Raw genomic sequence first — 11,482 nt, 5'->3', positions numbered from 1 at the left:
ATTTTTAATCATATCATGGGAAGATTTTTTAAAGCTCTTAATTGTATAGGAACTTTTTAAGAGAGAGAAAAAGAGCACATGGGTTAATAGAAACTCAAAAGACTCCATTTCAAAAGGACAAACAACTCTTATTTTGCCTTGTTCTAAAACAACATATTTTAATCTAAGTAAGTAGTCAAAACAAATTGTTAAACAAATCCTTGTTTACTAAAGATTTATTTATTATAATAAACCTAGACCAATGAACCCTAAGTCTCCATTAGTAAATCACTTAAATGTAATTTTTTTTATGGAATCACTTATTAAAGGTGATTGTTTTTAGGAAAATGATTCTTTGAACTTCTAGGGAGGGTAAGACGGTATGCTAAGACCCTTTCTCTTTATCTCTCTCCTCCTAACATGAATTAGAAAATTGAAACCATTCTGTCGCATCTCTTTGTTCGCACCCACCAAGTCTAACCCCCCAAAAAAACCCAAGGTTGGGCTTTCTTTGGGCCTAGGGTTATTCTTGAAATGAAAAATTAGAACCCAAGGTTGGGTTGGGTTTGGATCGATGCCTTAGGTAAACTTGAAACATTCTCAAGCCCAAGCCCAACAAAAAAAAATGTACAAAAACCAAGCCCTTTATTTAAATAAAACCATGCATATGACATACATAAATGTATATAGTCTACATAGTATAAAGGACAAAGTATTACTCCACACATAGAGGACGGTTCACGCAACGGCTCTAAGTACTCAAAATAAGTTTAAAATTCTTAACATATAATTTTTTTGGTAAGATAATATATAAAAATCTTCTTAACATTTAAATAATTAAATATATATGTCAAATGTCAACTTATTTCCCTTACCCAAAAAAAATATCAACTTGTTGTTTTCTTTGTAATTGGAATAAATCTCTTATATTATATATTAAATATTAATTAAAATTAAATATACCTCTTATATATATTTTTTGGTAAGAATATACCTCTTATATTAAATACACCTTCTTTTTTTTTTTTTTTGGTAAGAATATACCTCTTATATGGGTCCTTGCAATTCAATTCCTATGGAACCTTATTGGTTTTTCAATTCTTGACCCGTTGGAAAACCCATCCCATAACAGTCTCGTCTCATTTATAATAATTATTCCTAATAGTTCAAGCACTTTGTGGTAGGTTATGTGTCTCCTAATTGTGCTAAAAATAACACGATCTTGGAAGCTAAAGTGGTTAGAGAAAGAATCCTTCTAACTCGTAAACCTAGACTCCAATACCTGAAAGTTGAATATGACTCCATTGAAGTAATCAATGCCATCAAGAAGATCAATATTCATATTGAAGCCATTCTCTATGTTGACGACATTTTGCTTCTTACCTGCTTTCTCTCCTGTGTTTACTTTACACATTATTAGATCAACAAACAATGTAACTCACTCCATGACTGCATTTGGGATGGAAGAGCTCCTTTGTTATTAGTTTCTCCTCCAGCCTTTTTGGCTTGAGAGTGATCATTTTATGATTTTTTTTGGGAATAAGGAGAGAATATATTAGATAATTTGGTATTTACAACCTATAGTACTTCTTTCCATTGGCATCATTCCGTAATAGGTTGGAAAGTGCCGCCGGGAGCCTACGCACACACAGATGGAGTTCTTGGCAGTTAGAAACAAAGTTAGCTAGGAAGTCTGCACAAGAGTTTATTTCCCTGACATAATGTTGAAACACACAACCCCTAAAGCACCGTTGAAGCTTACGGATATTCTCGAGATATTTTTGTTATTTTTATTTCTTCATAATGAATATTTTAATTACCCCAAAACAAGGAGGGGGGAGGAGGATGAGCTAACTAACTGGCTGTTAAGCTAAATTTAAAATAAATACTTCTTTGAGTTGTTTGGTAAACTCAAATAAGTGTTTATTAATTAAATAATAAATTAAATAAATGCTTATTTTTAATCATACCATGGGAAGATTTTTAAAGGCTCCTATTTGCATAGGATATTTTTAAGAGAGAAAAGAGCACATGGGTTAATGAAATTCAGAAGACTCCATTTTCGAAAGGTCAAACAGCTTTTATTTTGGCATTTACCAAAAGTTCAAAACAACATATTTTAATCTAAGTAATTATTCAAAACAAGTTAGTAAATAAAACATTGTTTAATAAAGATTTTAATTTATTAAAATAAATCTAGACCAATGAACCACAAGTCTCCTTTAGTAAATTACTTAAAGGTAAATATTTTTTTTTGTTGAATCATCTACCGTGAGTCGCTAGGGAGGGCACCACGGTATGCTAAGTAGGGATGTAAACAAATCGGATTCGGCTTGGATAGTGCTATATTTGCATCCGTATCCGACTAGTTTTTGGACGAATTCGGATAGTGCTAAACGGATAAGGATTGAATATTTTATCCGTTTACATGTAAATATAGCTTTTCGGATAGCTATAGCCTATCTGTATCCGCATCCGTTTAGCTTTCGAACGGATTCAGATAGTGCTAAACGGATACAGACACTGATCAAAAACAGATTTCGGCTATTCATTTACACCCCTAATGCTAAGACAGTTTCTCTCTATCTCTCTCCTCCTAACTTGAAATGACTTCACTGCCCTTAGATATATGAAACCATTCTCTTGCACTAAATTGGTGCACTCTTCTATATCGTTTGCTCAGAATAACCACTCCTTTGTTTTTAATATCTTAAAAAAAAAATAAAAAAACCCTAATATAATATGATTATTTTCCCCTTCAAGTTTTCTCATTTCTGGAAGTTTTTAGGTAGGACAATTAATGTGTTACCTGTGAATTGCGACTTGGGCTCGAGATATATAAAGTTACCTAAGGCATCAATCCAAGCCCAACCCAACAACAGGTTCTAATTTTTTAGTCAAAGCCTAACCCTAGGCCCAAATAAAGCCCAACCCAACTTTAGGTTCTAATGTTTCAGTCCAAGCCTAACTAGGGGTGTAAACGGATGGGATTCGGCTCGGATAGTGCTATATCCGCATCCGCATCCTATTAGCTTTCGGACGGATTCGGATAGTGCTAAACGGATACGGACACGGATTCGGATCGGATATTTTATCCGTTTACATGTAAATACAGCTTTTCGGATAGCTATAGTCTATTCGTATCTGCATCCGTTTAGCTTTCGGACGGATTCAGATAGTGCTAAATGAATACGGACACAGATACGGAAATGGATTTCGACTATTCATTTACACCCCTAAGCCTAACCCTAGGCCCAAAGAAAACCCAACCTTGAATTTTTTTTTCTTTCCGGATTATACTTGGTGGAGATAAACCTGCCCAAGTGTCCACCCCTACTTTTATCAGACCTTTATTCCCTCAAGTACAGTACACCCTCAAATGCATAAAAAAGGTACATCTGATAGTGCAAAAGCACTTGAGGGTGTACTGTACTTGAAGTGTACTTTAAGGTGCACCGTCAGATGTACCTTTTTGGTGCACTTGAGGGTGTACTGTACTTGAGGTGATAAACATTCACCTTCAAAGGAAGTATATACATTATAGGCAATCTAACTTGCTACTTTATTTCTTGGCCAATTTTACCCAAAAAAAAAAATAAAATTTTCTTGGCCAATTTTGTTTACAATGTACACGAAAACTTGCTCCCTTGTAGGGATTTTTCTGAGGCTGACTTTGTCCATATACATGCCAAAGCCTCGTTTAAAGCTTTTTGTATAGCGGTTCTCTATTTATATTTGTTAAATAAAGCAGAGTGATTTACAGCTTAGAGTTCCAATCCATACTTAAGTTGCTAGGTAGAGATAGCCCAATAGTATATGAAGACAAATCTAAGGTCTCAGATGTGTGACTACACTTCTACAACACTCCCTCTCATGTATAGTTTCGACATACACGTGGAAAGACATATAAAGTCTCAGATAAACGATGTGGAACTACACCTCTTGTAAATGTTCAATTATAAATACAACGATCCCTAGTCATGCCATGAGCACTTTCAAGCTCCCAAAATCAACGCTTCAACAGATTTCAAGAGCAGCTTCAGAATTTTTATGGGGGCAAAATAACGATGAAAAGAAAATGTATTGGATTAGTTGGAAAAAGCTAACCAGAAGCAATGAAGCTGCTGGATTAGGTTTCAAAGACTTAAGAACACAAAACATTGTATACCTTGCCAATTGGGTTGGAGGTTTTTTTTATCACTAATGACAGCTCCCTATGAAGCTTTATTTTACCAATTAATTCAAGTTTCTTCCAAACAACATTTGGTAATCATCCTTCATTGGCATGGCTTGATCCCTGGGTGTGACTTTTCTCTCCAAAGGAAGTAGTTAGGTTGATTGGCAATGGTGAAAGCATCAATATTTAGGGGATAATTGGGTCTCAAGTCTCCCTAATAGGGAAATTCAAACTTAAACCTCAACATTGTTTATTGATGAAGCTTTCTGATCTCATTGATGAATGAAGAAGGTGCTTGAAAGCTGAAATAAATCATATTTTTGAAATTCATGAAGCATATCATATACCAAATAATTATTGTTTATTTATAATAAGGGGTGATGTTCTCTGCTTGGGAGCGCACGGGGGTGCAAGCTAGCTGGGTCCAGATATATGGGATAGGACATGGCAGTCATTTCGATCATTCGGGGGGCATTGCCGGTTATATTCATCCACCCCCATGTGTCTGGGCACATCCTGCGCCCTAGTGCAGAGAACATTTTCCCTTACAACTACCATGTACTAAATCTGCCTAGACCCAATCTTGTTTTTTTTTTCTCGGTATAACTAGACCCAATCTTGTTGACCTATTATAAAGATGTCATCATAGTCAACTTAAGTACCCCAGACATTTCCTCTACCCAATTTTTGCTTTTCCCCGAACTGACTCTTAGAACATCTTTGTTTAAATTACCATACTTGCCATCACCCTAATTCCTTTACAGTGAACTGTGAAATGCCTATGGATATGTTTTTTCTAAAGTGAAAACTGAAAAGATAATTTCATTAAAGCCCCGTTTGGTTAGATGTTATTTATGATCAAATTGTATGGCAAATTAAAAAACATATTAAGTATGAAAACTAAATTTTATTATGTTATTATATAAATTTCAGTGATATTATGAATAAAAATTAAGCAAATTTTACTTTTCATATTTACCATATTGTTGAATTAGTAACACAATAATTCTTATTAATTACCACAAAACTTTATTTTGTTTTAGGGAAAAATATCTCTACTTGGTGGTGTTTCCTACACCCTCTCACAAGGCACCGTGAAATGACACACTGGGTAGATAACTAGATACCCAGGTGTGCTCCCCCATTAGCCCAAATGCTTGTGTAGAGACCATGCGACCAAGTAGAGATCTCTTGCCCTTTGTTGTATTATATAATTGTATTGTCACTGTACTTCCATTCTAACCAAGGGGGGCTAATGGAACCAAAAATTTTCATATAGAAGAAGTGACTGCAACTTTCGGCTTCCTTTTGTACTGTAGAACTGGTCGTGTGTAGTAGACTTTCATTTCATAGATGAATGGGATCCCATTCACCATAGGGCGAGAGAGGGCGGGAAAGGATATTGGGATGGCATTTTGGGAACATACTAAAACCCTAGGAGAGGTTTGTGAACCCTAACTAGGATGGTGGGTGAACCATCCTCTATGGGCGGAGGGAAACTTAATTACTCCTTATCTATTATGCTAGACAAATGAACAAAATTTATATTGAAACCTAAAAGACACGGCAAGCAAGCCAAAATAGGTCATTATTTATCCTTCAAATAGCATAAACAGCAACATGTAACACAAACAAGGGAACTAGAATATAATCAAATCTTCAAATGTTGCTCAACCTAGAGACTTTGTCCAAACCAATCCATTCTCATTTATCCAATGACAGACTTCAATTAGTCCTGGACCAAAACCTAACACCTTAAAAGCTAGATGGTTTGGATTCCAAGTTGATGTGTCGTAATGGCATGCCATGATCACATGATTCACTTTCTTCCTAGCATGTATATCAACTACATATACTTTTACATTCTGGAAAACATGACAATAATAGACTTGAAATAGAAATGGCTGACTATGACATAAGACTGGTGGTTCTGAGAGGTTTCCATGGATGAGTTTCACAGCTCCAATTGTGACATTCTCATAAGATCCTTCTATGCTCTCAGTACTCCATATACCTACATGGTGCCCTAATTTCTCGACAACGAAATCGATGAGATCTTCTACAGAAGTTGCACAAGTGCATTGCTCACCTTCAATGGGACTCTTCTCACATATCTCAAGGGTGTCTCTAATGTACTCATCCATGCTTGATTCATCTACCACACCAAAAAGCTTATTCAATTCCTTGATACGGGTAAAGGAAAATGGAATTTTTGATGCTAGAGGTCGCGGCAAGAATGATTTATATGGCATTGGATCTCTTAGATCAGGGATGGTTATTAAACATCCTTCTTTCGCCATCGACTCTCGAAAATATGGTACTCCTCCTTGGCTGGCAACTGATAAGGTTGTTTCATTTAGACTGCCATCATATTTCACTCTTAAACCATTCCACTGTGCTATTGGTGGTAGGGTTGTGTCTTCTTTTGTCTTCTTGAATAATAGATTTGTAGAGCAAGCAACATTAGCCTGCTTACAAAAGGAATGTAGGTGGGAAGCCAATTGATTTTCCTCCACAAGTTTCATAAATACTACCATTTGATGGTGGCTTAATGGAGAAGCTTTTGAAGCAAACCAATGTGGAGGTTGTGGAAGATCAATGTGCTCTTCCCAATACTGTGAGAAGGCATTTTCAGCTTGAGAACCCTGCAATTTCATGAAGGAAAAAAATTATAACCAAATAAGAAAGATAGAAAAAAGAACAAACAATAACCAAGTTGCAATGAAATGGATAATAGAAAAAGCATAATTTTTCTTACACTAATATATGCTAGTATGAGAAGTCCAAGCAACAAAATGAGATGCGTCATGCTAGAACTGAAATAGAGAGAATGGAATGAGTTGGGTCTGTGCCTTTGTGTGAATGAGTTAGGAGAGATATTCCAATTTATATAGAAGGAAAATTTTGTAATACCAACAAATAAAAGGGGGTATATTTTTGTCAATATCTCCTATGAAAAAAATGAAAAACTTCTCTTTTCTGACTATTGTTAAAGAAAATTTTGAGCTACAAATAAGAGTTTCAACCATACACTTCTTTTATAGTCTAGCTAAATTGTGAGATTACAGTCTACTAGACTCGATCACGCCAAATGATGTAATCCTAAAGGATAACCTTTAAGTTGTCTTTAATTGCTTTAAATGACAATACTACAAAAAGCACAACCTAAAAACCTTAGTGATAGAAACTTTCAAACATTTCACAATAATGGACCTATCAAACATAGAATAAAATAATCGTCGTCAAATTAAGTCCATTGTAAATAAATTTGAGAACATTTTTTAAATATAATTTATTTAATAATATAAAATAAAATATTTTTTATAAACACTTTACAAAACAATTACTAGGCCATGGGTTTTGACCAGTCATAGTCCAAAAAATCTCTCTTGGATGTTTTCCCAAACGAGCAGTTGAAACCTGTGTCATCCCATCACCATTTATATCGTATATGTCGAGTGGCCAATATGTAGTTAGTTTTGTCGATAGACATCAATTATTAGCACACCACAAACGCACAAAATACAAATGCAATAATAAATACCTTTCAGGCATGGAAAAAAGAGACTACCAGAAATTCATGTTTCCAAACATAAGTGGCAACGAACCATTACAGAATTTTAATGAATCAGTATAGTATAGGAGTGCAAGTTTAGCCTTGCCGGGCTGAACCCGCCCTGAGCCCGAACAGGGCCTAGGCTGAGATACCTGGCCGTGAGGGTGGGTCAGGGCTGGAAATTTCTAGCCCAAAGTCAAGGTTAGGTCAAGCTAGGGTTGAGGCCAAAAGCTGAGCCCAGCCCGGCCTAGCCCGACCCTGTTATAAGTTATACCATAATATATACCTGTTTTAAGTTATACCATAATATATATATATATATATACATATATACCACGTCAAATGTCACATATATTTTGTTACATAATATATTATAAATATGAAGATAATAAGTAATGATATATTTTATTATAGTGTTATTTTACGCGAAATTGTTAATTTTGTCCCGACCCAGCCCAACTCAGTCTAGTCCATGCATCTCTCCCTTCCCCAACTTCATGATCAGGGCCAATCAGGGTCAGCCCAGCCCAACCCTGAGGGTGGGTCAGGATTGGATTTTCCAGGCCCTGAGTCAGGGTTGGGTCGGGCTTGGGCCCAGCTAAGGGGGCTCAGGGTTGGATTGGGGTTTTCAAAAGCCTGACCCAACCCAACCCTGTTGCAGTCCTAAATTATTGTTTAACACATTAAAGTACCCGTATTTATAAAATTTTTATCCTCTCTTGTTACAGCACGGTGCTGTAACGTATCGTGCGGCAGCTGCAGAGGCCATGTGCACCATGTGGGGCCTGCTGTGCCACATGGCCTCTGCAACCCTGCCCCTCTGCAACCCCGCACGATGCGTTACATCACCGTACTGTAACAGGAGAGGATAACGATTCGTAATTAGATTTCCAAGACAATCTCTATTGGGAAATATACTACAGGATAATCTATCCATTTGCAAGGTTTTAACCCAATCTAGTTTTTTTTTTTTTAAAAAACACCCAATCTAGTTTTCCCGCTTAGAGACATAATGTGACAAAAATTAGTAAAACGTAACTTTGACAGACATGGGGCAGCCATTAAATGCAAGGATAGAAACCATGTCATAGTGGACCATATAAAGGAGACGAGTCTGAAATTTTAATTCTACCAAAAAAAAAAAAAAAAAAGTCTGAAATTTTAATTGTTTACACGTGGCTGACCCAAAGTATGACCATTCTGCCCAATTAATTCATTCTCTACACTTGTTTTTGTATAGCATTCAACACAGAAAGAGTGTTTACTGTCCAAAAACGTTGTTGGTAACAAAGATATCGGTTACAGGACCTTTATCGCCTACGGTTTCTTGCCTGGTATAGTTTCTATAATTCTCTAACAAAGGGGGCGAAATGATCATTCCATTCTCTGATCGAACACTCTGCTCGAGTGGGGTCCACCCCCCTCTTGTTAGAGGACTGTAGGAATCGTACCGAACAAGAAATCGTAGATGATAAAAATTCATAGGTTACAAACGTAATTATTAAAATATTACACCCACTAAAGCAATAATAACATAAGAAATCTAAATTGCTATCAACTCAACCAGTATTTCCCAGCTAAAAGGTAACTGAAATTGAAAACAAGAAAATGAGACTGAGAATAGCACGTTCAACAAAGGGACCCAAACCTTCTCTTAATTAGGTTATGCGCAAGAGATCTTTAATTGGTTGCATGGTCTCTATTCAAGCAGCTGGGCCAATGGGTGAGTACGTCTGGGTATCTACCTAGGGGGTAGAGGTGTCATCTAACGGTGTCTTGTGAGAGGGTATAGAAAACACCACCAAGTAGAGATCTTTTTCCCTTAGGTTAGATAGATTACTTTCTTTACATTTCTATCTTACCAAAAATTAGGATGTTAGAAATTCGGAAACTAAAACAAATCAACTAAAAGTTGATGTCCTAAAGTTTTGCTTAATTTAAAATAGGAAAATAGTTTTCTGTCCGGGAGTGTGGACTATGCCGGCACTCTCATGTGTCTATTTTTCCTCAAAATAAGGGGGCAGAACTGTCTTTTCATATGGGGAGGAGAGAGATTGACTCATGGTGGTGCTGGCGTAGGCCACAATCCCAAACAGAATTCTTTTTCCCTTAAAAATATATCTTTTTTATAAAGAGTCAAAGCCATACATTTTTTAGGCCAGAAAAACCTCCAATATGGTTGGCTCTAGGAATGATTCAAATTGCCACCCAAGGAACCAATTTTGAGACTGTCAGGTTAGAATGCATGACCAAAGTAGGAAAACTTTGAGAGGTGGGGAATCTCAGAAAAATAATTATGATGAGAATTGGTATTAACAATTTAGGCATAGAAAACATAACATATTGTTTTATTTTTTTTGGTAAAAAAATATAACATATTGTTATTCAAGAAAATTTTGGCAGTAGATATATTAAGATATGTCTAATGTAGCAATATGCCAAATTTCTGTTTTAGAAGTTTTATGGCAAAAGTTTTTTTTTTTTTTTGGGTAGGCTATAGAGGATATCTTTAGACTAGCACCAAATCTTGCCACAAAGGAATGGTGGTGGGGCATTTCAACCATATGGAAAATTTAGAAAATCTTACAGGGTGGCGATATGTCAACTTTTAGATTAGATTCAAGCAGATACCCTTCCATGTATTGGAATATTTACTTGTATTTCCAGTAAGGGTGTCAACCCATTGGGCCTAGTCGGGCCCCACTAATTTTCACCCTTGCACCGTATAGGACCGTTTAAGTATTCGGACTTGCATTGGGCTGGCATGATCTTGTCTTATTTCGGTTGGTCGGTATTTGGTCTTTAATCAGGCTACTCATATTCGGGTTAAACGGGCCCAAACCGGGCCTAAGGCGGGCTAGTAAGCCATTTAACTCTAAACGATCTCAAGTTGGTATTCAGATTCAACCCCTATTTCAGCTAGGGATGTAAATGGATCGGATTCGGCTCGGATAGTGCTATATCCGCATCCACATCCGATTAGCTTTCGAACGGATTTGAATGGTACAAAACAGATATGGATCGGATATTTTATCCGTTTACATGTAAATATAGCTTTTCGGATAGCTATAGCCTATCCGTATCCGCATCCGTTTAGCTTTTGGACGGATTCGGATAGTGCTAAACGGATACGGATTTCAGCTATTCATTTACCCCCCTAATTTCAGCAGCATGTCAGATCCATTTGGACTTCCATTTAAATGGATCCTGAGTATGGATCCAGACCTTGACTATGACAATTTTATATGTTCAATAACAAGATTAAAAAAAAAAAAAACAAAGAGTGTATGGATTTGTTTGAAAAAATAAAAAATTAAATAAAGGGTCAGGTTTAGACGGGGCAAAAGGATCAGACTTCAGTCGCACTAATAAAAAGTCGGACCGGTTGGGTGCCCGATGGTTCTCAGGTGTGCACTGGGAATGATCGATTATAAGCGGGCCGGGCTTGAGCCGGACATGGTTACTAGTTGGGCCGGTTTGGGCATTAACCGGGAGGGCTCGGTCAGGCTTGCCGGTTCAGGCCTGAAATTGACACCCCTAATTTTCAGCTATCTTTTTTTTTTTTGTTTTTTTTTTGTTTTAAATATTACATTTTTCACTATATTTTCAAAGCTTTACTTTGTCACACGGCCATCTCCGTTTTGGCGAAAACTTAACATGTGGATAGAGACTTAGAATTCTACTTCTCCATAAAATTCAGCTCCATCATATGTGCCATGTTGTATATATTTTAATGGTTTAAAGATACCGTTGAACTACTAAAATTTTCC

At 36.5% G+C, this 11,482-nt stretch overlaps 1 protein-coding gene across 1 annotated transcript; it reads right to left on the bottom strand.

Moving 5' to 3' along the window:
• Nucleotides 1-5,724: 5,724 nt before the first annotated feature.
• LOC122644145 (polygalacturonase non-catalytic subunit AroGP2-like) lies at nucleotides 5,725-7,005 on the bottom strand. Its single transcript, XM_043837761.1, has 2 exons — nucleotides 6,915-7,005; nucleotides 5,725-6,801 (listed from the first exon to the last, which is right to left on the bottom strand). Exons 1-2 carry the CDS (start codon nucleotides 6,963-6,965, stop codon nucleotides 5,827-5,829), a joined length of 1,026 nt encoding a protein of 341 aa, XP_043693696.1. The 5' UTR covers nucleotides 6,966-7,005; the 3' UTR covers nucleotides 5,725-5,826.
• Nucleotides 7,006-11,482: the final 4,477 nt, after the last annotated feature.

This window comes from Telopea speciosissima, chromosome 10 (genome assembly GCF_018873765.1).
Source record: "Telopea speciosissima isolate NSW1024214 ecotype Mountain lineage chromosome 10, Tspe_v1, whole genome shotgun sequence".
NCBI classification, from domain to species: domain Eukaryota; kingdom Viridiplantae; phylum Streptophyta; class Magnoliopsida; order Proteales; family Proteaceae; genus Telopea; species Telopea speciosissima.
Note: the sequence above shows the minus strand (reverse complement) of the source record. Positions and strands in the feature narration are given on the sequence as shown.